Here is a 26212-nt window from a genome sequence, read left to right as displayed (position 1 = left end):
AAAAAAAAAAGAAGGAAAGTCTAAAAACGAGATCTCTATTAGCCTCCACTTTCATCTCTTAACTTTTTCAGTTTCAAATTCGAAGTTCTCTACATACTCAAAAATTTTTAGGTTCACTCTCCAAAATTTAAAAGAAATTTAGGTATAAGGCTATTAGAGATGCATCTTGGAAAAGCATGATTTGGGGTTTTACTTTTTAGGCGCATGCCTGCTTCATTTCAACTGGGTCTTAATAGGCATTTTATGTGCTGAGGCAGCATATGGGGTTGGACCTGAGGCTCAGTTTCTTTCTGCTTCAATATTAATCTTAATAATTGTATTTCAATATAGTTACAATGCATTTGTAAATATGTGGTACCATTTTTTTTTTTTTTTGAGAATCAATGTGGTACCACATTAACGGTATACAATAAGATTAATATTGATTAAATGATGAGATATGATAACTGAAGATAACATTTAACTATGCTAACATTGCAAATGAATGGGAACATCTGGAAAATCCCATTATATGAAAGTCCTACCAAAGAGATAAGCACTTAGGAAGAATGACGAAGATGCCAAATGAGAAACAGCTCTTAAATCCAAAAAAGCGCTGTAAGAATGAAAAAGCTCACCTTAAGGAAGCAGGAAGTCATTTGATGCCAAATTCTTCTGATGGACTTACATTGCTTTTGAGAAGATATGAGCACTGATATCTTTTGTGTATACATTTGTGAGAGCAAACAGCAACAGAACAAATACAACTTGGGCACTCACTATTCCAAAGTGACTGATGCTATTACCAATTTCCATCCAACTTCCCGTGTTCCGGACCTGATGATAACATATCACAATAGTCAATACGGTGCCTACTTTAATGCACNTGTAGTCTCTTGAGCCCTCAATGTTGTAGTAATCAGCTATATCCAGTGGTTCAATCATCCTTCGGAAATTTGTTCCCCAAAGATCGAGCGGGTACGAAGGAAGGCGCCTACTGTCTGGGGTCTTTCTCCGCTTGATCAACCATTTTTTCCCAAAAACATGTGAGGGATTTTTTATACCTTATCACATCCATATCAGTCTTCTTCATTCCATTACGGCTTTCATTCTTATATCTGTCATAGTATCCAATTCCGTCATCTTTAGACAACTTCTTATACCATTCTAGGTAGGCCATATTCACTTTAATGTCATTCAACCCCTTGGTGGGATCAAAAGCCTCCCTTTTCAGCATTGCTGTCATTTTTTCCCGTTTTGCTATCTCTGTAATGATAATGTTGATGTCAACATTCTGTCGTTGTTGCTGCAATAACTTGTAAAAATGAGTTGGGCAAGAAGTGGAGTTTTAAAAGATTACAAGGACAAAGACTTCAAATTGTAGTAGTTTTTATCCATAAACATTAGAGGCTTTGGAATTAGTTGTTAATCGGTGAGCATTTAATTCATTACACTATTCTATTTAGTGTATTTTCTAGCTAGGTGTAACATGAAAGTACCATACAATGATATAGCTCAAGTAAGCATTTTAATTATATAATATCCAAAAAGAATTGTAACTAGGTTACCTCTGGTTGCATCAGTCCGGTTGCTACTATTTGTGTAGTAATGCATGCCCGTAATGGTTGTGTAGTCCTTTCAGGCAACATTGTAGTATCCTTACAAATTACCTTCCGATTGATATCCTTCACAAATGTTCCATAGACATCAAAAACTGGATTAGGATCTTGATTTCCAGGACTCCCTGAGTAGGTTGCCTTCAACAACTCCAAAATGGTTCGAGGATCCTCAAAACAAGAACAACCCAGCTTTGAACACAAGAGAAATGTGCCAAAAGGCTGGTAACCATTAATTAAGACTCTGGGAACTGGATCCTGGTCAGAAACTACATGCAAAAAGCAAGAGTTCCATGTTGGATAGTTTGATATGGCTTCTTGCAGGCCTTCATCCCCAATAAGGGGTGAACCAAAGGTGATGCAAAGTGGGCGTTTGGTGTTAGTAAAATTGATTTTTTCGAGCAATGACAAGGTGAAGAGAGAGGCAACAGATCCTCCCAGTGAGTTTCCAGTGATAATTAATGGTTTGGAATTGGCCATCTGCATTATGATACAAATCGTACCATGTTAATATATATGGAAATATTTGTTGCACAAAAACTGTTTTACACCGTTTTACACAGCAAAAAACAACTAAAACCGTGAGTTGAAGTTACGATTTCTAACATGAAAATTGTGAATTAAGTCATAGTTTTAGTGGTTTTTTGGGCTGTAGTAAAAAAAAAAAAAAAAAAAAAAAAAAAAGCTTGTGTAATAAATACAACTCATGTATAACTGTTCATGTCACATTCTCAAAGTTCAATAAAAATAATAATAAAACTTATATAACATATTGTACACATTCTTAAATATTATTGTGTGCACGGTAACTATGAATATTAGTCACTAACCAGTGTAACAAGAATATAAATATACAATTCTGTCAAAACCCAAAAAAAGAAAAGTTCTTATAAGAAAATAATGAAATACAACTTCCTAATAAATTCAACATATATAACTTCAGCGCCATGATACCTTATCTAAAACTAATATTACTACCAATTAAGTATGTGATAAATTAAATCAACATTAATTTCTTCATACGAATAAGAAACACAACTTTTGAAATTAATCTTCCAATAGCAAGTGGGGAGCAGGCTTGGAATGGTAGAAACTTGTAGTTAACTTTTGAACCATATTGCACGAAAACTTACAATCTGGACAACATATGAAAATAAGCTTATGTTCTATTTTAAATTATTTAGAGACATGTCTTTTTACCTTATTTGATTTGTTCCGTTTTACCTAGCTAGTCCAACAAATTCTTCGACTAAACTAATTTGGATATGTAAAACTGTAAAATCAAATATATATTTTTCCAACATATCAATAAAACTCACACAATTAAATAAAATGATAGAAACTATTGATTAAAGACAGAATAATACAAATATAAAAGAGATAATGAGCATCTTGCAATTAGAATAAATTTAAATATAAAATAAATTATAATCTCAAAAGTCATGAATATGTAAAGTCAATGAATATAATCAATTTCCATAATAAAAAAAAGAATATAATCAATTAATAATAATTAGTAATATGATTGCAAATAATAATAATAACTAGTCATCTTAATTAACAGTTAACACCACCAGCGCGAAAGGGAGAGATGAGTTGATTTACTATGTCAAAAGCCATGAGTATACAGAGACAAGAATATATAGTAATTAGTCATCATCAATCGATGACACCATGACAAGGAAGAGAGAGAGAGAGAGAGAGATATGAATGAAACATTAGACAACGAAAAATTAAAGTAATACTACTTAACCAAAAAACAAAAAATTCAAAGTAAGACTAAAAGATCATTTCAATCAAAATGAACAAAACTTACAATTTAAAAGCACCTGAGCACAAATATCATGATTTAATAATAATTAAAAAATCATATTTATAAACATAAAACAATCTTGAAATCAGACTAAACAAAAGGTCAAAAATTACTGTTTTGGAACATACTATAAGATTAGGTAGTGGACAGACAACTTAATGAGGGGAATAGTTTAAAATATTGTATCATTATATCTCGTGATATCTTGGCATAGATAATGAATTTTTTTTTTTTTTTTTTTAGAAAGAATAGATAAAATTGATATCGATTTTTTAAATTAATACGAAAGCACATAACCATTCTTGTTAATTTTAAAATGATCACATGGTGTGTGACCACGTTACAAAAAAAAAATTTAAAAATACATGACAGTACATAACCGTTCCTGTTAATTAATTACTAGTTAATAGAATTGAAATAGAATGGTCAATTTAGACATCATTTCAATTTTCTTAGTTTTTTTTTTTCAAATGCTTTTAAGTGTAGAAGCCCCGACTTTCGTCTACAAGCACTTATACTTGTAAAATGAGCACTACACGAAAATACGTTGTGTACTCATATGGAGCAATTGCTGCATAATGAGTTATGTGGTAGTAAAAAAAAAACATATGTTCAGAGTCATGTATGATATGGTGGACACATAGACATGTTGGTTTCTTTTTATGCTATGTAACTCATCATGCAGCAATTACTGCATACTAATACTTAGCAAAACCTTTCCCAAAAAAATAGTACCTGGATAAATGAGGACTACCAACAACACGTTGGTCTCTTCTCTTCTTATCCCTATTCAAAGCTACTTGTGACCAAACATGTATAAACTTAAAAAATTTTAGGCAATGATATATGTTTAGGCAATTTGTTATGACCTATAGTTGAACTAGTCTTGAGTTTCTTGACTGCTTAACTTTTGCCAAGTTTACAAGTGCTATGACCTAAATAAAAAATTAATGAAAAAAAAAAAAAAAAAAAGAGGATTTTTCAGAGTATAGAAGGTACCACAGATTTCGGGAGCACATCAAAAATGGAGGTAAAAAGCTCCCACGCAGGTTTGTTAATGGAGAACTTTTGGTTGCTTTCGGTGCACAGGAAATTGAAGTGAGGAAAATACCCCTTAAGAACTGATGATGAACAAAATCTCCTCCTTCATTTCCCTGAACACAGTCTTTGCTATTAGCAGGCCAAGTGAAAAAAGCTATGATTGTACAGTTTAGTGGCTCATAAATTTTGAATTTCACTGAGGAAGATGGTTCTTCTTTTTGACTGGTTTCTTTATATAGTTCACTAATTGCAGTCCATGCTTGTTGTAGGATATCAGGGACACCACGAAATTTGCCAACTCTAACCCACTGCTAAAACTGCCATCAAGGATTAATTAATCATAGGAAAAAATTAGCTAAGAAATAATATATGATGCATCAATCTTTAATTTGAATTAATTGGTCAAGAAACAAACTTGAAAGGAAGAGAAAAAGAGTGAAGAAAAACAAAGACAAACAACTAAGGAAAGAAAAAGAAATGATTTGGGTTATTTGTTACTTACTACTGATCAGTTTGGGTCATCTTCTCTGTGTTTTAGCTTTAGATCGCTTAGCAAAGTTGAGCACATGAGCACTACAACTATAACTATATAAGCTCATCATATGGTCCCAGAAACAAGGAGGAAATTGCCTAGGAAATTAAGATGCTGATCACAAGACGACAATACGAGACTTAAGTTTTTCTATATATTCTTCTTTTTAAGGGAATGTTTTCAAAAAAAATATTCTTTTTTTTTAATGGGAAATAAAAAATGGAAGGGCCGAACATTACAAAAAATTGGAGCAATGGTTGAAAGAAACTGAGAAACCTTCAAGTTCAAGTGGTCCAAATGATTTGAAGAAACAGAATGTGAAGTCAAGTCTGACGGAGGATTCTTGCTTTTGGGCACGTGTTGAGGAGGCTCTCATTTTATGCGAATCGTTGACTGGCAGAGAATCTAGTGTTATGAACGAAGAATCATCAAAGAAGAAACGAAAAGCAAGTGCTATGGACGAAGAATCATCAAAGAAAAAACTGGTTGAGTTTGAAAACTATGTATACGGTTTGATGAAAAATTATGCAGTATCTTCTGAGATTTTTTTACCGAAGAGCAGCTTCATGAAATGGTGGAAAAAGTATAGAGAAATTATGGAAACTTCCTATGGTTCACCTCTCACTAACTTAATTAAGAATGTCGAGAATTACAAGGAATATACTAAGGGCACCCTAGTAATTCCTGAGATGTAAAATTATATATTTCAAACTTGTCTGGCATTCAAAATTTATTCCCCACTAAATTGTAAATTGAGGACATCATCTTTTCAATCATTATTATTACTAGTCACGGGTTTGCTTAGAGCTTGAGAATATGCGAATTACTTTGTAATGGAATATATGTGTAACCTATTTTCTAAGAACTTCAAGATCATGTAGTGGGGTTAGCCATAACAAAGGATTTCTACTCAATAAGAATATTATTTAAAATATTCATTTAAAAAAAGCTATTTTTATCTTGCCCTTTACAAAAGCAACCAAGTGCAAAAGGAGAGTTTATTTTTTTAATTTCAAACTAAAATAAATGATGCCATATTGTTTGCTTTGTCAACTAATGAAAATTTTATATTCTCCATAAATAAAAACCTATATTTTTACTTTAATTTTTGTTTAAAATTTTTATCTACTCCTATTATAAGCCAATCTATTTTTGATATGATATATATAGTGGTGATTGGAAAGGTAAGAAAAAAAGTAGAGTTTTCTCATCATTTAAAAACTTTCACTTGCATACCTCTATTTTGATGTTGTCTTTAATCTTAAACCACTATTCGTTGTCATCCATAATCATAGTTCTCTCTCTTTTAAAGCATATAAAAGAATCATCATAATCTTTCCTACTAAATTATTGCTCTTCTTGATACATCTGTAAATATCTACCGAATTAAATATATCCAAACGTTTTGCAAACAAAACACAAAATGTCATATGAGCTACTCAACAATGATTAGTTGGACCCATTAAGAAAATAACTTTATATTGATAACCTATAGAAACAACTTTTTCCACACACACACACACACAAAAAAAATTTATAAATTTGTCCACTCAAAAAAAAAAAAAAAGAAAAAAAAAGAAAAAGAAAGACAAATAGCAAAGCCTCATAATCAAGCTGCTATATAAATCAATCATAAAAGAAAAATAATGAAAATCTTATTGCAAAAGCTAAAATATGTCACTTATCTAATCATTTTTGTTTGACTTGTTGGTCCCAATTATGGATAACACTTCTATCTGCAAAAAGAAGATTGTGTCCTAAAATGAATTAGATTCCATCTATATATAGTTTAAGCTTTTTGGTAAGGGTAATTTATCATGTGCAGTGTGACTAGTGTCAAGTCAATCATGCATTTTTAAACCTAACAAACCGAAAGTTACCTAATTCCATTCATTTGGCTTAATAAAATTTTGGAGAAATTACACTTTACCACCTTAAATTATACCTCCGATTATACTTTGCCCCATAAATTCTTCAAATGCACGTGTTTTGCATCCTAAATTTATAACCATTATTACATTTTACACCCTGACGTTAAGTTTGCTATTAATTTGGATGAAAAATATGATACCACATGAAAAGATCTAATTGTCCATTTTCTTAATCCTTTAAAAACAAAAGAAATATTACACTTTACCACCCTAAACTATCTCTTGAATGCACTTTGCAACCTAAACTTTGAACTTCCATCTAAGTTAACAAAAAACTAAATGTCGGGATGCAAAGTGTAGCAAAAGTTATAGTTTAAGACGCAAAATGTAACATCATGTATAGTTTAAGGTAGTAAAGTGTAATTTTTCCTAAAATTTTCAGCTTTTTAGCTTAATAAGCTTTTATGACTTTGTTCATCAATATTTTGTTTGTTTTTTTTACCAGTATATATAGGTCCGGTTATATATATATATATATATATGTATGTATGTATATATGCATACACAAAAGATATTCAGTCCTCATTACTTCTCACAAAGCAATGTGAAGTCTCATCAGACATTTGGCATCAAAATGAACTTCCTGCTTTCCTTAAAGGTGAGCTTTTTCATTCTTACAGCGACTTTTTCAGGATTTAAGAGCTGTTTCTCATTTGGCATCTTCGTCATTTCTTCTTACAAGTGCTTATTGCCTTTGTGTTAGGACTTCATACTAATGGGATTTTCCAGATGTTCCCATTCATTTTGCAATTGTGACATAGTTAAATGTTATCTTCGAGTTATCATATCCACAGTTCAATAATCAGTTATAATCTTATTTCTTTATAGTTAACGTGGTATGAATTGGTACCACATTGATTCTCAAAAAAAAAAAAAAAAATGGTACCACATATCTACAAATGCATTGGTTAACTATATTGAACTACAATTATCAAGATAAATATTGAAGCAGAAAGAAACTGAGGCCCTCAGGTCCAACCCCATATGAAATGCTGCCTCAGCACATAAAATGCCTATTAAGACCCAGTTGAAATGAAGCAGGCATGCGCCTAAAAAGTAAAACCCCAAATACAATGCTATTTCCTAAGTGTATCTCTCTAATAGACTCCTTAAACCTAAATTTCTTCAAATTTTGGAGAGTGAACCCTTAAAAAATTGGGTTATTGGGTTGCTCTTTTTTCAAAGAGCATTACTGTAGCCCTATGAACACATTTTTAAGTATTTAGTTAAACATTAATTACTTTTTAAGTCATGAGATGAAAGAGAAAAGGTTAATCGCAAAAATTCTAAGGCCTCATAATAAACCACAATTTATGTGACAAATTGTGAGTGGTAGAAAAAAAAAATGATGGTTTCATGTGAAAAAGATATGTAACTAATCACAATTCATATGACATATTATGAGTGATAGAGAAAAAATAGTGAGTTCATATGAAAAAGATATGCAACTAATCACAATATGCTATATAGAATAGTTGTAGCAAAAATTTTTTTTTTTTCTAGTGTTTTAGATTTTTTTGAAGGGGCATTTCAGATTTATACTTTTTATTTTCATGAATCGCAAATTTTCCTTGAATTGCGGTGCTCGCGAGAAAGGGGAAAAGATGTGAAAACAATGAATAGCGTAACTCTGTAAACACATTTGTAAGTATGTAGTTAAACACTTGTTACTTTTTAAGTCATGAGATGAAAGAGAAAATGTTAATAGCAAAAATTATCATGAATTGCGGTTTATATGACCGTTAGATTATGCGTAGTAGAAAAAAAAATGATAAGTTTGTATCAAAAAAATGTGTAATCAATCACAATTTATCATGTAAAATAATTGTAGCAAAAATTATCTTTTTATCCTGTGTTTTAGATTTTTTTAAAGGGTTTCAGATTTTTACTTTTTATTTTCCTGAATCGTAAATTTTATTGCCGTGAGAAAGGGGAAAGATGTGAAAGCAAAGAATTTCGAGTTTTAAATATAGTTTTATTTCAGAAAAGACACGACACAACAAAATGTAGAGCAGGTATCTACTATTATATTTATTTATTTATATATATATATATAATTTAATTGGGTATATTTTTATATATATTTGTAACGAGTGTGTTTCCGCTGGGGTCTTGGTCAAGTTGTTTTATTTTACGACTTACTTACAAGTCCTGCTTTCAAACACAACTACCGACAATTCTGGATTAATTTATCTGTGATGTAATTATTTTGTCATATGACTATAGTTGTCAAACAGCTTTTCTGCCCTAGAGTCCTAGACGAGGGTAAATAAAGTCACTAGCACTTCAAGACCCAATTGCTAGTTTAGTAAGTTTACATTTCTAGACAATGATACTGACAGGACCGCTAACTCTCGTACAAGCCAATGCAGAGGCGAGGTCCAGGAAAGACGTGAAAAAGAGTCAAACGTTTTATTTTCCATTTGAAGTTTCTGGTAAGAGAAAGAGAGGGAAAGAAGTGAGAGGAAGAGAAAATATTTGTGTCAAATTCTTAATATATTCCTATCTGAATTTTTATTTAATAAATTATAGGAGTAAAAATGTCAAGTTTACTTGTGCATACTCTATAAAAGGAAAAATTATCCTTTCTTCTTTTTAAAATTTGAAAAATTATAAACTATCTTTTATGTTTCTTCCACCATGGATAAGGAAAATTCCATGAACCTAGCGAGCTTACTAGACTTTACTCATTTTTTTTTTCTTTTTTTTAAGAGAAAGAAACTTTACTCACTTGAGCATACACGTTTGAATTTGCACCATCTCACTTTATAATACACCTAATATTTTAGTTTTTATTTTAACATCCAACACATTAAAATAATATAATTACATAATAAAATAATATAAAGAAAGAGAAAAGAGAAGAAAAGTCATTCTTAAGAAAAGTTAATAAACATTGAATCAAATGATATAAAGAATATTTATTTTTTAATTAGAAAAATCTTAAAATACTAAACCAAATGAAATAAAAAAATTAATATTTAATTTTTTCTTGTGCCATTTGAGAGTATTTTAATTCTTTTTGCAAAGAATATGTTGCTTGGTAGAAATTTATACTTTTCCGCGTGAGGTCTCTTTCCTCATGCTTTATTTCATTAAACTAAAATTTGTATACAAGGGGTGGCCGAAGTGTATCACAATTATAAAAAAAGAAAATATTTTAAAAAACAAAGTGCACCAAAGCCTAACATAACTTTTTTCACGAACTGATGAAGTAATAAGATGTAAATTTATGATAGACAACTGACAAAGATAATAAAAATGAAGGCAATTATTATCCATCAATCATAAGTAATAGTGTAATACCATTTTAGTTAGTTGAGAATTCAACAAGTTTGGGAATGATGTTGAGTCGAGTAGCTAGGTTGTTAGCAGGGCCATTAATTTCCTCTAGACGTCGACCTTAGAAGAAATGGTCATTAGCTTCGGAGCATCTCTACGATTGCGCCAACAAGTACCATAGAAAATTTCACACACTCTTGCAAATTACAATTCAACTCATCTAGGTCCACTCAACACAAAAATAGAGAGTTTGAAAATTTCAGTATATCATAGACTTTCTTTTGTTAATCATAATTGATAACAAAAGTGAGGAACGAAAATTATCGCACTAGTTGAACCGACAAGTTATTAACAGTAAGCAAAAAGATGTTAATAATAAATTTGAATAAAATTAAGTAAAAATTTATCAACTTAATAATTGTAAAAAAAAAAAATAAAGTTGGTAGTTGTCACTTGTTACCCAGCAATACTGTGTATATATATTGTGAAATTTTTTGTGTCTATAAAGTTATTTCTTTTTAAATTTTCTCTTTTCTTTAGATGTGGGCAGCATATAATGGAATTTCTTATAGTAGGAAAAGTCCAGGCACCATCTTTCTTGTCTTGTGTCTTTGACTCTTTGAGGAGGATTCAAAAGAATGAGTGATGGGGGTGAAAAGAAAGAATGTTCCTTTAAAAATAGTGGGAATTGGATGCTCATTTATTCAAAGATAATATAGAAAATGACTCTGGATTAAAGAAAGTCATCAACTAAACCTACACGGTATTTGGGACTTGTCGTCTTGTGATGCAGTTGAATTTCCTGGGAAATTTCTCTGCTGATGAGTAGAAAAGTAGAACCAAGCGATGCTTTATGCTTACATATGTACCGCTCAGATTGTTCAACTTTCCTAAGCAAATTAATCTAAAGCTAGAGAGAGAGGATGACTCAAACTCAGTTGTAAGTAAAATAAAAAACCAAATCATTTCTTTTTCTTTCCTCAGTTGTTTGTGTTTGTTTCCTGTGATTAAGGGGCCGTTTGGTATAGGATTTTGAGCAACAATTTTCAGTTTTTAATCAACACTACATGTATTTTTACATACTTTTTCAACCACGAATATTTCTAAAAAATACAAAACAACATTACCAAATATGTCCTAATTATTCTTGATGGCAGGGTTAGCAGTGGGTTAGAGTTGGCAAATTTCATGGTGAGCCTTGATGTCTTGCATGCAAATGTTTGCTGAAGAGCATCTTTAGTTACACCTAATTATCTTGAAATGTTGGAGAATGAACCTATAAAATCGCGTTACTGGGACTTTTTTTTTTAAATTTTTAAAAAAGAGCTATAATAAAATATAAACAATTAAAAAAAATCATGAAAATTTGATATTTTTTAATGAAATGTAATGTTAAAATAAATAATCTGATGTGATATATTTTGAAAAGTACACATGTAAAATAGAGAAAGTAAGTTTTTATACTAAAATAGACAAATTTTTATACAAACTTAAGTGAATGCTCTAATATTGGCAAGACAACTAACTCTTGTACTACCAGGCTAGAGGTAGGGTCCTGTGAAGACGTGAAAAAGAGGACAGTGTTTCTCTCTAAACTAATTTGGAGAGAAATCCTTCAAATTTCTCCCATATCTTTTCATTGAAAATGAATTTAAGAAAATCTAATCGTTGAAATACATATTCTTATTATATCCTTCATGCTTGCAAAATTTTAAGAAGATCAAAGATCAATAACTATATCATCAATTAAAATGTTTAAATTTTAAGTTTTTGTGGCCTAAAATTATGCATAAAAAATAAATTTATTAATTGAATAATAAATAACATCCGATTTGAACGAAATTTTACATGTGTGTGAAGAACATAAAGAAAATACAATTTAATGGTTAAATTTTGAAGCTTCAAATTCAATTAAAAAAATAAAAGAGAAGTTTGAAAGATTTCTGTCCAAATTATAGTTTCTTAAAAAAGAAAGACATAATTTTTTTTTAATTTTCCATTTGAAGTTTGGTAGAAGAAAAAGGGGAAAGAAGAGTGAGAGGAACCAAAAAAAAAAAAAAAAAAAATTGTCCAATTCTTAATATATTATTATTTGATTTTTTATATGATAAAATGTAAGAGTAAAAATGTCAAGTTTACTTGTACATATAATTTTCTCTATAATTTTTCCCTTAAAGTTTCATTAATGGGAGAATGAAAGATGAAGGGCTCTAAAAAAGAAAAAGAAAAATGGTTCATCCTTTCTTCTTTTCTACTACTATTAAACTTTGAAAAATTGTAACCTATCTTCTATGTTTTCTCCACCCTAGGCCTAGTATGAACCGCATTAGTTAAAATAGGGTTATGTTAACAGATGTACTTAGGGTAATGGTTAATAAATAATAATAGAAAAGCTTTCATTGGAAAAAAAAATGTTAACAACATTTATTGTTTTATTATTCTTCCAATAAAATATTTCTAAAAATAGTTCCTAAAGCATCGATTAACATTTCCCAAATATGGTAAAAGAGAGTACATTGGATAATGAAAATTCCACTAACCCAGTGAGGTAATGATTACAAGACTTATGATTAATGGAGTCAAAGATGCTTAACAAGACCTAACAAGTATAAAAATAAAAGATTCTTTGAGAGAAATATATCGACAGAAGCTGGAGTAAAACATAAAAACCCTACACGTCAAACCAGGCTTGGGTTGAGTTGGAAAATTTTGCAGAAAATTAATCTACATGAGGTTCGATCGATCGAGCCTTGCTGATTTAGACCAGTAAATGCTGCAATCACTCAATTCCAACTTTACAAATAAACACACTTTGAGAAACCTAAATCTAAACTCTAAGTTTTGATCATGGTTTGCCAACACATTACAAATTGAAGTTTTAATACATTTAGTTCCTAAAGACTTAGAACCTAATAAACTCCCCCTTTGGTAATCCGTGACAAAACACATCACAAATATAAAATGCTCAAAGTTACAAAATAGCCCATTTAAATTTAAAAATTTAAAATGCCCTAGATACAATTCAACTAACTACTATCTATCAGTTGTAAACACACTTTGAGCAGCCTAAATCTAGACTCTAAGTTTTGATCATGGTTTACCAACACATTACAAATTGAAGTTCTAATACATTTAGTTCCTAAAGTCTTAGAACCTAACAAACTTCCCCTTTGGTAATTCGTGACAAAACACATCACAAATATAAAATGCTCAAAGTTACAAAGCATCCAATTTAAATTTAAAAATTTAAAATTCCCTAAATACAATTCAACCTAACTACTATCTATTAGTTACTAGTGTATACAGCAGTACGACTGAATTAACCTGTATATATCTAAAACACTCAACAAATACATAAACGCATGTGTGGAAAATACAAGTAAAATAAAAGAAAATTCTTGATTTCACAAAACAAAAAATAAAAGGCATATACCATGAATAACCTCATAATATAAATTAATAACCAATGTATCACATGTGAAACAAGAAACAATAAAATAAACATAAAACATAGTGTCTCCCCCTAACATATACAACCCATAAAAAATAAATACATCATGAGCCAAATAAAAGAAATACAACAAAGAAGCTCCTAAATACAATCTATGTATCCCAAAACAAAAACTCCCTCTATCTCCATATCTCCATGCACAATATGTACTCCCATTTTTTGTGACGAATTGCCAAAGGGCAATCAAGGCTCATCATCAAAAGGAGGTGGTTGAGTAGACCGTCAAGCACTCGCCAAATCAGCGAGTAAAGCCTGAAGCACCGTGAGCACATCCACCAAAATCTATCAATGCACTGCCTAAATGGTCATGATAGTATCCAGCATACTCTGTAAAGAAGTATCGCACGAAGAAGAAGGTGGAGGATCAACAGCAATCATAGGATCGAGATACTCCTCAGCAATGGGGTCACCAGATGTAAGAGGCCTAGATGCACTTGTAGAAGACTCGACTCTAGGGCGTTTAGCGGGCTCAGACGCGAGAAAATCCTCTAAACCTAAATGTAACATAATCCTATGAATAAAAACTGGGAAGGATATACCATGAGATTTAGAACTACTCCTATGAACCTCAACAAGTGTACTAATGAAAATGGAAGGAAAACTCATAAGAGCATCGGTCACAAAGGCATACAAAAATGCACATCTCTCAATAGGAATGGTGTGTAAGTGAGAGATAGGCCAAATAGAATGAGAAGTCATCCAGAAAAACAGATAATTAAGCTTAGTAAGCTCATGAGTAGTGATACGAGGATCAGAACCCATCTAATGGAAGTATTGGTGATGTGAGACATAATCTCATCAAGGGGAGGGACCTCGGTGTAAGGATAAACTGGCTGCGGTACCAAAGGTACACCAAGAGCAATGGCCACTACCTGAGGTGTAATGACATACTTTTCACCCCTTATCTAACTCCTCACATACTAAGTGTTAGAATCATCGGAGTAGACAAAGAGGTTCGAATTGGAATTTCTTATCAAAGCAGGAAGAGGAGGATGCTCAATGTCCATAAGAGGTCACCAACCCCGACTCTTAAAATTCCTACGTATCTCAGGATCTAACTCATCTAGGATCACTTTTCGCTTAATCCACATCAATCTAAAGATATAGAGTTTCTCATAGTTCTCTTGGTGTTTCTCGGTTCTAAACCTATCACTCTAAAAAATAGGGGTGGAGGAAGATGAGGTTTTCTTATTTGCTCCAGTTTTCCTAACCATGATGCTAAAGAATTAGAATGAAAGGAAAACAGAAACAAAGAAAGATTGCATTCAAGAGGGTTATAGCACAAAAATCTCAATAAATAACAAGCTATATGATTCATGTAATGAATGCACATACGACGCATGCTCTAATGCCTTAAAATTTGTTCAATTTTACTTCATATACCATCAATTGACTCGAACACAGAGTTTTAGAGTAGAAATCCCAAATTTTGAAAAACCAAATTTCAAAAAGACCAACAAATTGATCAATTTATCATTACACTAGTTAGATAACATCATATAATGACATAATCAACCAATAACACAAGTCAATTTCATCAATTTTAGCCCAATTGAACAAAATCCCCAATTTCTTAAAGTTTCAAGCCCTAGAAATTTTAATTTTTCCCAAATCACAAAATTAATCAAATTAATGCATGGGAATCAAGTTTATATAATCTAGGAACAAAAACCCATTGAACAAAAGTTATTAAAAAAATTGAAAAATAAAAAATCTCCAATTTCTTTTGTTTGAAAATGCCAATGAAAAATGCATGAAAATTGTGATTTTAATGAAAAAGGAAGGGTATTTAAGTCTGTTAGGACATATGTGGTTCACTTGTTAAGAACATATGTCATTCTTTTATGTAATTGGCTAATCTTTTGACAAAACGCACTTTACTTGTAATTGGGTAGTTCTAGGTGTTTTTAATACTTTAAGAAATAAGGTTTCAAGATCAAGTGTTGAAGTCATCAAGTCTGTCCAAGAAACAAGCTGAGAAGTGCAAGTTTATTAAAGCTCGACAGCTAGCACGTGTCGAGGTTTAGAAAGCTGTTTAGCTCGTGTGCTCAACACCTCCTATTTGTCGAGGTTTATGAAATTCAGAATTTTGATACGATTTTCTTGGAATCTGTGAATGTGTCTTTGGGCTTTCTTTTCTCCTAACTCTAGACATATAAAATGATTGTTTTAAGGGCCGTTAAAGTATTCACAAGTTGCACAAGCATTAAGCAAAGTTTGTTCAAGCAAATTGTGACTGGAGACAAAGTTCATCATTCTTGAAGAAGTTGTTGTGTATGTGCACCTTTGGGTTTTGTGACCAAGCATCTTCTTGGTCTTCATTGTGTGGATGAACTGAAAAACTTTGCAGCCAACAATCTTCTCTAGTTGGTGATTGAAGTCGTGTACTGGGATCCATGTATTGGTTAGTCGCGTACTTGGGAGCCGTGCATCAAAAGGGGAAATTGTCACTACAGAGCAAGTCCAATTGGGTATTGGGGTAAGAGTTCAATTGTAGATTGGTATAAGGTACCAAGATTCCTTTACTTGTAACCGCTTGTTGTGATAATAGTAGAATTTTGCGAGTGGTGACCTGAAAATCACCTGGTGGGGTTTTTGCCGTTAGATTTTCCCCATTCGTAAACAAATCATCGTGTTATTTATTTTCTACTGCATAATTAGTTTATTGGTTATTTATTTGTGCTACCACGCGTTTGCATGTTAATTAACTTAATTAATTTGATTGGCTAAATTAATTGGTTAATTTATCACAAGGGGTTAATACACATTTGGCCCATCAAGGTCTTACTTGTACTTGAAGACAAAAACACTTGAGAAATTTTAGGAGAAAATGACAAAATTGGCTTAGAGTGGATCGATCAAAGAAGAACAGTGAAAAAAGTGTTTGAAAAGATTTGAAAAGTGTGAAGAACACGTAAGAAACTTCTTTTTAAAACACTCACTGATCGATTTTTTATCAGTGGAAAATTAGCTTCAATCGATCGAAAAACAGATTCAATCGATCCAGCATCAATCGAGCCAGGCAGATTGTAATCAAAATTTTTATCACATTTTTGATTGGTTGAGAAACCCCTTTGATCGGTCGAAAATCTGGAAAACTCAATTTTTTTTTGAAAAACAGAACAATTCAAAGCAGCAACTCCTCAAAGCATAGTGTTTCCTGAATGAAATGTATGAGTATGAGATTAAAAGTTTTTCAAAAACACTTGAATTCAACTCGGATCTTCCAAAAATAAGTTTTTCAAACAATTTGTCCTAAAAACCACAAACATTAAACACATTTTGCATTAAAATTAAGGAACATTTAATCTTGGATGGACATAACAAAATCACACATAATATCATGTACTAAGTTTAGTAAAGAATAACTTGTGTAGTATGTGCAACTAATAATAGTTTGAGATACATGTGAGGTGATAAGTAGATAGTGATCAATCACAATTTCTACAAAATTCATCACATAAATTTGAAATAGACTATTACGAAAAGAGTTACCTCATATAACTTTCATATCTCCTAGAAAATAAACTTGCAATCATATAAGTTTCTTGTTTTGCCTCATAATGTACACACCAATTTTATTTCAATGTGAAAATATGTGATTAGCCAGATAATGTAAACACCAATTTTATTTCATTGTGAATTTATTATAACCCAAAAATGTTTTTAGCATTAATCCTGGGCTACACCTTATATTCTTTTTATGCATGTGCTATACTTTCTCGAGTACAAAATCTTATGATATGCACTAAGGTGTTCATGATTGACTAGTAAACAGTGGTGAGATGGTTATTTATGCACTTCTCATTAAGTTCAAGTCCAAACAATCAAAAGCATACGACTTCAAAAGTAAGATCAAGTGATCAAAAACTATAAACAGCTCCCACACAACATGCGTTACATAGCTAAAACTAGTAAATTGCAGTAAAATAAACTCATCCAGGCTAAATAAGGTACATAAGCATGTTGTGTAAAGATAATATGGTCGCCTTGATTACAAGTCCAAGAAAAATAATACAAAACACATTTTTTCTTATTTATTTATTTATTATTGAAAAAAAAAAAAAACTATTATGAAATGCATGAATGTAATACAATGCAAATCCTAAAAACAAAAGGAAACCAAAACAACAAAAGAGGAATGATCACAAAGAATAATAAGATGAAGTATAAGGATCATGTCAGAAAGACTCAATTAGATTGATCCTTTTGCACCCAAAACCTTTTAGATGCAACTTTAGCATTGGTGTTATTATTTATATTAGAATGATGAACAACTCCAGTATTGGTATAAATGTTTAATGCCTTTACTAACTCACCAATAAGTACCATGATCTTGTGCTTGAGACACAGGTACTTTTAGCTTATTTGTTCGCTTTGCAGCTTGCAACTTGAAACAGTTTGAGTGAATATGCCCAGTCTTTCCACAAAAATGACAAACCTATAAAGGTCTATCATGCAACTTTTCTTTAGGGAGGATAGGATTCTTAGGTTTAGGCTTTTTAAGATTAATCCAAATCTTCCTAGGAGGTGGTGTAACTTCTATTGGTTTGACAATCTCACATTTGGGAGGTTCAGAAGAAGAAACAAAATTTGTGGAATGAGTTTCAAGCACAGAGATGGTATCTTCAAAACCTAGACCAGTTTTGTCTAAGGGAGAGTTTTGAATACTCAACATGTGATCAAGTTTAGAACTAGCAAACCTATTTGTTTGTTCGCTCTCTACCAATAGATAATTCTAGTTCCAAGTTCTTAACTTTATCAAGCAACAACATATTTTCATTCTTTACCTTATTAATCAATTTATTAGCATCAATCAATTTCAACAGCAAATTTTTCTTATCAAGTTCAAGAGAAGCAATTTTCTTCAAATATAAGTCAACATTCATAGCATCTTTTACAGCAACCTTGCAAAGCTTATTATAGATTTTTTGCAAATCAGCATTCTCAGAGAGTTCCCCATCAGAAGGGTTCTCATCTACCACTACACTTTCACCAACTATAGCAGTAGCTGTGAAAGTAATAAAGTTTCCATCCTCATCACTACCAGATTCATGATTAGAAACTTTATCATCACTAGGGTTACAGCCATAACTTTACCTTTTGATCTCAAGAATGTAGGACATTCTGATTTCACATAACCATACCCTTGACAACCAAAACATTGTTGACCCAAAGAATTATTAAAGGTTTGACCTACTTTCTCTTTAGATTTATCAGTATTGTTTACTTTAGTGGGTCCATTCCTCTTAAAATTCCTAAGTTCAGCATCGTTTTTACCTCTTGCCATTCTGTTGTTGTTTCTAAGAAAGTTTCTAAAGTTCTTGGCAAGATATGCTATGTCTGTAGAAGAGAGTTCATCATTAAATTCATTACCATCAACATCATCAATTGACTTAAGAGCCATTGATTTGGATTTGTTTGTCTTAGGTAGGTCTAGCTCATAGGACTAGAGAGATCCTACAAGCTCATCAACAGGGATGGAGTTCATATCCTTGTTTTTAATAATGACAATCACTTTGAGTCTAAAGTCCTCAGTCAAGGATCTAAGTATCTTCCTAACAATCTTAGGTTGATCATAAATTTCACCCAAATTATAAGCAGAGTTAACAATATCATTTAGTTTAGCATAGAATTCATCAAAACATTCATCATCAGACATTCTAATACTTTCAAATTTAGTAGTTAATTGCTGCAATTTGTTAATCTTAACTGCCTTTGTGCCTTCATGCATAGTTTGGAGAATATTTCATGCAGTATGAGCAACCTCAACATTTGAGATCCTCTTGAATTCCTCAATAGAAATAGCATTAAAAATAGCATTCATGGCTTTACTATTAAAAGCAGCTACTTCTTTTTGAGAAGTTGACCACTCGCTTATAGGAGTAGTCGGTGTCTCTCATCTGTATTCAACGAAATTCCACACTCTCTCATCAATAGATTTCAGGAATGCTTCATCTTTACTTTCTAGTAGGCATAGTTGTTCACATCAAAGTGAGGTGGGATCATAAGAGAGTGACCATGTTCCATGACAGCAGGGGTCAAAAATCAACTCTTAGGTCAAATGATCTAAATATAAGAGCAACCTACTTTGATACCACTTGTACGTTTTTAGACCCATTAAAACACAAGTTGATTAATCTAGTTATTTAGCCAAGTGATTACTTAGATAAATTATTCAAATATAGGTTAACATAATAAAGTCATATCATGTAAGTAATGCGAAAATATAAATAACACACGATATGATAACCTAGAAAAACCAAACTGGTAAAAAACTTGGGGATGATTTAACCTAGCTATCCTCAAGGTAAAACAAATTCACTATGAAAGAATTGAAATTTGTACAATAAGACTTAGACCACTAACATCCTATTACTACATCGAGTAGAAAACTTACTATCACGACCACGTGACAGCTCTTAGTCCATGGACTACTTCTTTCCTTGATCCACTGCAACAAGTACTCCCACTTGTGACTTTGAGACTCCACTCAAAGGTTTCAGATTTTCTTTAAATTCTTTATGTAGCAACTGAAGTAATCACCAAGTTCTTGACATGAATCTTGATTTTGATAACCCTAAATGTGTATGAAGGTAAACACATCTAGATCTCACAAGAGATATAACACACAGCATATCAAAGACTTCTAAAACGTAGTTAGGGTTTTTCCTTTTATACATGGAGTAAAACATAAAACCGTACATGTCAAACCAGGCTTGGACTGAATTGGAAAATTCTGCAAAAATTAATATGCACGAGGTTCGATCGATCGAGCCTAATTTTCAATCGATCGAGCCTTACAGATTTAGACTAATAAATCCTGCAATCACTTGATTCCAATTTTACAAATAAACACACTTTGAGTAGCCTAAATCTAGACTCTAAGTTTTGATCATGGTTTGTCAACACATTACAAATTGAAGTTGTAAAGTTGTAATTTTCAACTATTTATTTTGTTGGCTTTTATTCCGTATCAAATTTGATTATAATTGTGTTAAATCTTTTATACCCTGTATTATTTGTGAGATTTTATTGTAAAGATTATGTGAGAGAGAGAGTATGTGTGTGAAGACGCAAGGCATGAAGACTAAAGCTGTTTTCGCGGGTAGCTCATGACTAAGTATCCTGCGAAGTGATGCATGTGCCTTGCATATGATTGGAATGCGAAGAGTCAGGACAGGATGGAGATAGTTGTGTTTCATGAGACACTCACGAGTAAGGCCTTCTTGCGAGACACCCGCGAAACATTCTGTTTTTGGCCAGACTGTCATTTCTGATACACACTTTTTGTGCCTATACTATTTATACCCACATTACCCATAAATGTTGAGGAGTGCTTCTGAAAGAAAAATGTAGCCACAAACCTTGAAAGTTAGAGATTGTTATACCCACATTTCTCTACACAATTGTTTGTGGATTTTCCTCAACTCCTACCTCTCCATTTTCATATCCTTGAAAGGTTGATAGCCTAAACACTTACCACACCATTTCAGAATGTTTAGTGAGGTTTTGGTGCTGCTGGAAAGTATTGGAAGAAGCCAAGAATAGCAGATGAAACATGGAGCTTGTTGCGGGATTTAGAGAGCTAGACAGGACACGGTTCTGAGTAGCCTTGTTAAAGTAGGAGTTTGGAGGGTTTAGGTACATCGGGTAGATTAGACTTAGAGAGTCTCTTGCTAACTCATGTATCCCAACTGATTGTCTAGTGGATTGATTACTGCTTGGAGGGCGGCGGAGAGGTTTTATGCCAAGAACTTCGATTTCCTCTTCGATAACACATCGTTGTGTTATCTATGTTCTTTGCATTCTTCTTCCCTACTCTTCCTTTCATTTTACTAATGTGTTATAATGACTATGGGTTAGAGTAGTTTGTTTGTTTATTCGCTCGCATTTACTCTATTTCTCATTTAGTATTAAGTTAGAGTAAAATCTATCAAGAGCCGTAACTTTAATTTAGAGGTCTAAACAACTCTTGTGTTTACAACACATTTTCGAGCATTCAGAAGTTCTAATACATTTAGTTCCTAAAGTCTTAGAACCTAGCAAAGTTTATTAAAAAAAATGTCAATGATAAATATAAATAAAACCCAATTAAAATTAATCAACTTAAAAATTGTACAAAAAAAAAAAAAAATCAACACGTACACATAATAATACACAATAAGTTATGCTAGAGACACATAATTTGCCATAACTTTGTGCCATAAGGCCCACAACTCGCCATGTAGCGAGTTGTGATTGACAAAAATGTATCCCCATATTACTCATTATCACACATTTACTACTCACAACTTGTTACATGACGAGTTGTGGCTCATAGTTATGAGAAATTATATGCCCAATCATTACTTATACACAATTTAAAAGAGTTGGTAGATGCTACACCCAATAACCCTCTGTGTTGTGAAATTTTTCGTGTTTATAATGTAATTTATATTTTTTTTTTTCTTTGGACGTGGAGAGCATGATGGAATTTTTTTTAAATAGGAAAGGACTAGGCACCGTCCATCTTTTGTCTTGTCTTTGTGGAAAAGACTAGGCACCGTCCTTCTTTTGTCTTGTCTTTGTGGAGGATTTAAAAAGAGTGATGAATCAAAAAAAAAGTTAGAAAGCAGGACTTAAAAAAGTTAGCAGGACTTGTAAGTCGTTAAATAAAACAACTTGACCAAGACCAAAAAAAAAAAAAAAAAAGGGATTTAAAAAGCAGGACTTGTGAGTCGTTAAATAAAACAACCTGACCAAGACCAAAAAAAAAAAAAAAAAGGTTAGAAAGCAGGACTTGTAAGTCGTTAAATAAAACAACTTGACCAAGAAAAGAAAAGAAAAAAAAAAAAAAAAAGGATTTAGAAAGCAGGACTTGTGAGTCGTTAAATAAAACAACCTGACCAAGATCAAAAAAAAAAAAAAAAAAAGGTTAGGAAAGCAGGACTTGTAATTTGTTAAATAAAACAACTTGACCAAGACCCAGCGGACACACAACTACCGACAATTCTGGATCATGAAAGAAAAAAAGTTAGAAAGCAGGAATTGTAACAGCATTCCCATTAAGCATATAGGTTAAAAAATGTATTTTTTTTTTTTTAGTATTTTTAACCCAAAAACGTGCTTCATCAAAAATTATATATGCCAAAAATTTTACAATAATGCTACAGTGCGCTCTCATTTTTGAGACCGCACCGTAGCACTATGCTATAATTTTTTATTAATTTCTTTGTCTCTCTCTTCCGTGTTGTCTCCTTCCAAGTCTCTTCTCTCTCCTCTCTCACTTCTCCTCTGTCACTCTCTCCGTCCCTCTCTCCTTCTAGTGTCTCTCTTAGGCAAGCCCTCCATAGCTCGCCAAAACATGCCGCCGCCGTTATTCTCCAAACCCACATGCTCTCTCCTCGTCATCATCATCGCCATTATCTCCATCCCCCTTGTTCGATTACCCTCCGATCTCTACGCTATCTCCATACCCACGCTGGTCACCCACGCTGCCAGTCCTCTTGCCCCAGACCGTCTTACCCCTGCCTTGAGCCACCGAACCAAGCCTCCGTGGTACCGGTTTGTGGGTTTTTTTTTCGGTGTTGATGCTTTGACAACTAAAGGCAAATCTGATGAAGCATAAAAATCTTATCTAAGTCATCTTGTCCTCCTTGTTTGAAGGAGCAGAGTCCTGTTGGAACCAAAATTTTGGGTTTGTTGCGTTCTGATCGGTATGAGTTTGTTGCGTTTGTGGGTTTTTTTTCGGTGTGGGTTTGTTGTGGCTGGTGGCAGTGGGTGTGGGTTTGAGTTTGTGATTTGATTTGATTTTGGGTCTGTGATTTGGTTTTGGGTTTGCTTTTGTTTGTGATTTTGGTGGTCGGTGGTCGAGGTTGTGAGTGGTGGTGACTGTGGCAGTAGGTATGAGCAGTGGTGGCTGGTGGTAGTGGGTGTGGGTGTGGGTAGCAGCAGCGGGTTGGGTGTTTTTGTTTGGGAGAAAGAGAGATACAAAAAGAGGGAGGGGAAGAGATGAGATTGAAAATAAAAAAGAATTAAATAAATAATATTTTAATAAAGTGGTAAAAAAAATAAATCTTTTGATGTTAAGTGAATTGTAAAATAAAATGTTAAAATTGATAAAATAATGTTTTGAGATGCTAAATGCTATATTTTTTGACAAATTTGATGAGAATGTGCGTTAAATAAAACAACTTGACCAAGACCCCAGCGGAAACACAACTACCGACAATTCTGGATTAATTTATCTGTGATGTAATTATTTTGTCATATGACTATCTCTAGGTCTGGCTCTCCTTCCATTTAGAATCCTCATGTTTTCTCCAATTTTTGTCTAAATAACTGACACGTGGCAAATGACACATCCAAAAGTTAAAAAAGCACCACGTCAACTATGAATTTTCTCTCAAGTTTTGGGTCTTTCATTCACTCTTTCTTTGCTTCTCTCTACCTCTTCCTAGCTATCTCTCCAATATTATCACCGCCACTTGAACATTAGAGGCATCAAGATCAAAACTTGGGAAAAAGTGAATTCTGAAAGCTAAGAGAAAACCCAAGTTTGCTTTCCTTTCAATCTTAATATACAACTGAACCTAAGAAAAGAAAACCGTGGAGGGATAAAAATCAATTGAAGTTTTTGACGTTGAATAGATTTGACTATTCAATGATAACGTGTTGGGTCTTCAATAAGCCCAAATCAACAAGAAATATACAATAAATTATGCGGCCAAACAACTGCGAAAAAAGAAAAAGATAAAACAAAATAAAAGAAATTAAAAACATGATCGAGATGGAACAGATGATGGTTTAACAAGTAAAATGAAAATGGCTCTACAAAAGGAGGACCTTTGATTCTCAGGCGACATTGACGATGTTGGAGAGGGGCAAAGAGAGAGAAGGAAAGAAAGAAAGAATGAAAGAGAAAGACTCAAAAATTGAAAGAAAATTCATAGTTTACGTGGTGTTTTTTTTTTTTAACCTTTTGATATGTCATTTGCCACGTGTCAATTATCTAGACAAAAACATGAGGAAATATGACGATTCTAAACAGAAAAATACTAGGGACACTAATTTTGGGACAATTTTGTGTCACACCTCGCCACATGGTAAGGGCATGTTAGTGGGCCATGTAGGAACACACTCTTACCAATTATAACTCGCCATGTGGCGAGTTGTGGTACAAAATTGTGCCAAAATTGATGTCCCTAGCATTTCTTTTTTTTTTTTTTCTATATGGGAGGGGACCGGACCCTCTTTCTTTTAAATTTGTATGCTCAAATCTTTTCTACACTTAAGCTAAGCTAAGAATAAGTAGCAATGATTTATTGTAATTGAAATTTATAGCAACATAAAAAAAAAAAAAAAAAAATCTAATCAATAATGATACTAAATTATAAAGCCATCTTGTTAATGACGAAAAATATAAATTTTTTTAAAAAATAACTCTGTTGGTGGAGTTGAATAGTGTCATAGCACTAAAATATTAAAATTTTAATTTTGAATAATCCAACCACCAAAATGTCAAACAAAACATATGGTCATAAATTATAATTCATTTAAAAATTTCTCAGGCTGAGAATTTTTTTTTTGTGCTAAAAAAAAAGAGATTTTTTTTTTTAATAAAGGGTTTTTTTTTTTTTGGTTTTTTTTTTAGTCTAATATGATTTTTATTTTTGACTTGGGGTCTTTAAGGGGCTTAACCGAATTTTCCAAAATATTTCAAAATTCCAGTTACCTAGTGTGGCGAAATATGGTAGCTAGAAATAACGGTCAGTTTTTTAAGTCTTTGGCAGGAAAATTCTAAGAGCTGGGATTGACACTGCCACTGCATTTCCAAGCAAGGGAGCGCTTGACCTTTTGGGGTCAGTCTTCGGGGCCGAGAAGTAAACAATGTGAAAGAATTACAATACACATAATTAGTTGCTAACATAGTAGAAAAGATTTGAGCATACAAATTTNTAGTAATATGATTTGCATGCCAGGTGTCCATCTACATGGCATGGAAAAATAATTTATTGATTAGACACATCAGTCATTTCTATCAAACGCTTGACAGTAAGAACAAAATTGACATAGCACTGAAAGGTTAGAGACCAAATTGATACAATTAAAAGTTAGGGACTAAATTGAAATATGATGTAAAGGATGAGAATTAATTTTGTAATTTACCCTAGATATTACTAGAATAAGTACAACTAGTATAGCCATGCTATAAACAAATCAATTGATTTTCTAGTTCTTACTAGTCATTGGCACAATTCAAAAATATTTAATATATTTTAAAAAAAATTGAGATATCAAAACCATATAATGTTAGTAATGGTAAAATTGTCACGAGTCTTGTATCTAACTGACACACCATGATGTTTTAGGGTTCAAATCCTTACTCCTCTCTTATTGTAAGTTGTAACTATCAAATAATAATAAAAATAATAATAATAATAATAGTGAAATTCATTTCCAGTAGTTTTTTATTTTATTTTTATAATTGTAATCTTTAGAATATAACTTAACTTCACTAATAAA

General features: G+C 32.2%; 1 protein-coding gene across 1 annotated transcript; it reads right to left on the bottom strand.

Annotated features, from left to right (window-relative positions):
* Positions 1 to 663: 663 nt before the first annotated feature.
* LOC112006993 (senescence-associated carboxylesterase 101) lies at positions 664 to 19112 on the bottom strand. The gene is given in 7 exon segments (XM_065781906.1): positions 664 to 943; positions 945 to 1285; positions 1548 to 2075; positions 4408 to 4541; positions 4544 to 4760; positions 18496 to 18716; positions 18806 to 19112. Coding segments are annotated over 7 exon segments (2028 nt in total).
* Positions 19113 to 26212: the final 7100 nt, after the last annotated feature.

The sequence above is a fragment of the Quercus suber genome, unplaced genomic scaffold (genome assembly GCF_002906115.3).
Source record: "Quercus suber isolate HL8 unplaced genomic scaffold, Cork oak 2.0 scaffold_282, whole genome shotgun sequence".
Lineage (NCBI taxonomy): Eukaryota > Viridiplantae > Streptophyta > Magnoliopsida > Fagales > Fagaceae > Quercus > Quercus suber.
Note: the sequence above shows the minus strand (reverse complement) of the source record. Positions and strands in the feature narration are given on the sequence as shown.